Source organism: Perkinsus marinus (genome assembly GCF_000006405.1).
Source record: "Perkinsus marinus ATCC 50983 genomic scaffold scf_1104296935302, whole genome shotgun sequence".
NCBI classification, from domain to species: Eukaryota; Perkinsozoa; order Perkinsida; family Perkinsidae; genus Perkinsus; species Perkinsus marinus.
The window spans coordinates 1,028,236-1,030,636 of record NW_003214508.1 but is presented as its reverse complement, the minus strand read 5'-3'; the positions used below and the strand labels follow the sequence as shown (position 1 = coordinate 1,030,636).

The window sequence follows — 2,401 nt, the reverse complement described above, 5'->3', positions numbered from 1 at the left end:
AGCACTGTATTGCGTAATGGATCCTACGTCATCTAAGTGGTATCATGGGCTCTCATCTCTGGTCACGAATCCACTGTTGAGCTCCTCCTCTTGAGCGGACACAACCCTTGCCACTGGTTGCTTCTTAGCGGAAAGCAGTCGCTTGATGTGACTCGTTTGCTCACCTTATTGTGTTGGTTAGTCTTAGTCTTCTATAGGGAGTATGAGAATGCTTCTCCGAGAAGCATTCTCATGGACTTCATTGGGATCGTTAGAGTCCATCCGAGTTCCACTTTATAATGCAAATCGGCGAGAAAACATGTTGCATCGTCACGGGTGGTGCCTCGGGCCTTGGCGAGACTACTGCCCGCGTTCTGGCTGGGAAGGGTGCCAAGGTTGCGGTCCTGGACATGAACACCGAGAAGGGAGAGGCTGTTGCGAAGTCTATCGGTAGACCATCCCTATGGACTTGTTGTGCATGAAGTTGCTTGTAGGGGTCCTTTCGTCTCAGGTGGTTACTTCGTACATGTTGATCTGTTGAATGAGTCCTCGATCGAGGGCGCAGTGTCAAAGGCTGTCGACTTCCTCGGTGAGTGTATGACCACTTGTATGAGCCATCTGCGTCACGGTTGAAGAACACCATCCACGATCTCTTCGTGATCGAGCTGGCCTCTCCGAGAGGCCATTTTCGAGCTCTCTGGATGTGTATATTTTAGGCGCAGTTCACGTAGTTGTGAACTCTGGTGGAGGCGGCATCGCCATACAGGTCATCAATCGTGCTGGCGAACCTCACGATATCGAGGTACGATAGTCATTGGTTAGATATGTCTAGGGCTTGACGTAGGCTTTTGCTCGAAACATCCGACTCAACCTTGTAGGAACCTTCTCTGTGGCAGCGAAAACCGCTGCCGTCATGGCCAAACAGGTTTGTTCCGTTAACACATAGCAGACTCAGATGTTATCGCAATAGGCACCCGTTACGGAAGAAGGTGAGCGAGGAGTTATCATCAACGTGGCGTCAATCGCGGCTTTCGATGGGCAGCAAGGGCAGTCAGCCTACTCCTCCAGCAAGGCTGGCGTGGTAGCGACTTCTCTACGTTAGTGCCCGTCAGATCCGTTCCAGGTTGGTTTGGCGCTTCCAATGGCTCGAGACCTAGCGCCCTATGGTATTAGAGTCAACACCATCGCCCCCGGAATCATAAAAAGCCCAATGAGTGATCAGATTCTGCCCAAGGTGAGTCAGTCTTTCCGCTTGAATAATTGTAGGAATTTACTCACCAGAAGGTCAGCGAGTCCCATCAGACTATTCTTTGTAGGTGCAGGAACGTCTATTGAAGACGCAGTGTTTCCCATCACGATTTGGCCTACCCACGGAGTTTGCTAGTCTTGTTGTGCACATGGTTGAGAACTCCTACATGAACGCTGAGGTGGTAAGAATGGATGCTGGTCAAAGAATGGCTAAGCTCTAGTGCCTCCAGTGGAGGCTCCTCAGTTTTTAGTGAATTTTTTAATCATCACATGATGTTGAGTTGGAAGTTGGGCAGGGGCCATACTTAGTATAACATACTCTTCGAGAAATTGGAGACATCGACTTGGAGTTCCTCTACAAGGCCAGAAAGAGGGACTGCAAGAGGATTGCAAGGAAAAGATGCGGATGAACGTTTCAACGTTCCAAGACTGAATTAGACAGATCTGAATTGAGAACCTCTCCGCCGTGATGGATATGGTCTACGGCAGACGCCGGAGGTTAGCGTATGATAATGACATACCTCGTCAACTGGGGCCAATTAAAATGCTCGAGTCTTCCCGGTTCCCCGAGTCCAAGTCATAGGATCCGGGCTCCACACCGAAGGGCTGATGACAATTTCCCTTCCATCGAACGAAAGTGAGCTTTCATTGGTCAAAATTGGTCTTGTGTTCGACGAATTTGAACTTGCGTTTCCGAATTCATAGATTTCATTTACGAATTTGAACTTTCACTTTCGACCGGTCTACGAAAATTGAACTTTCATTTCAAATTTGAACTTCTATCTCGTGTAAAACTCCTTACACTCGTCAAATTTCGTATATCTAATATGTTTTTCACTTGTTGAATTTGAGATGAAAAGGTATAGAGTCTTGATTAACACACTTCACCATCAGCGGGCGGACTTTTCAATTTTTCTATCAGTTTCGATTTTTCCATTTTCAATCAAAATGGATGAAGATTCCTTTTTGACCCAGGTCGCGGACGATTAGTGCCTTCACACCGTCGGCCGTAACTATAGCTCTCCAATCCTCCCTGGTATGGTAAGCCTTCATAATTTTAGACTTTCTTGTAGGATTCCCTGCGGTGCCGCGGAAGAGTCTGAGCTGCGTTCACGGGTCATCTTCAGGGCCGACCTCCGCTTAAACTTGGTGCTCGATAACGCCTCCTCACTGG

General features: G+C 48.1%; 1 protein-coding gene across 1 annotated transcript; it reads left to right on the top strand.

Moving 5' to 3' along the window:
* Positions 1–278: 278 nt before the first annotated feature.
* On the top strand, positions 279–1,448 carry Pmar_PMAR003616 (3-hydroxyacyl-CoA dehydrogenase, putative; the record flags this gene model as incomplete). Its single annotated transcript, XM_002784311.1, has 7 exons — positions 279–429; positions 491–568; positions 696–781; positions 824–904; positions 950–1,060; positions 1,103–1,213; positions 1,296–1,448. 7 exons carry the CDS (start codon positions 279–281, stop codon positions 1,446–1,448), a joined length of 771 nt encoding a protein of 256 aa, XP_002784357.1.
* Positions 1,449–2,401: the final 953 nt, after the last annotated feature.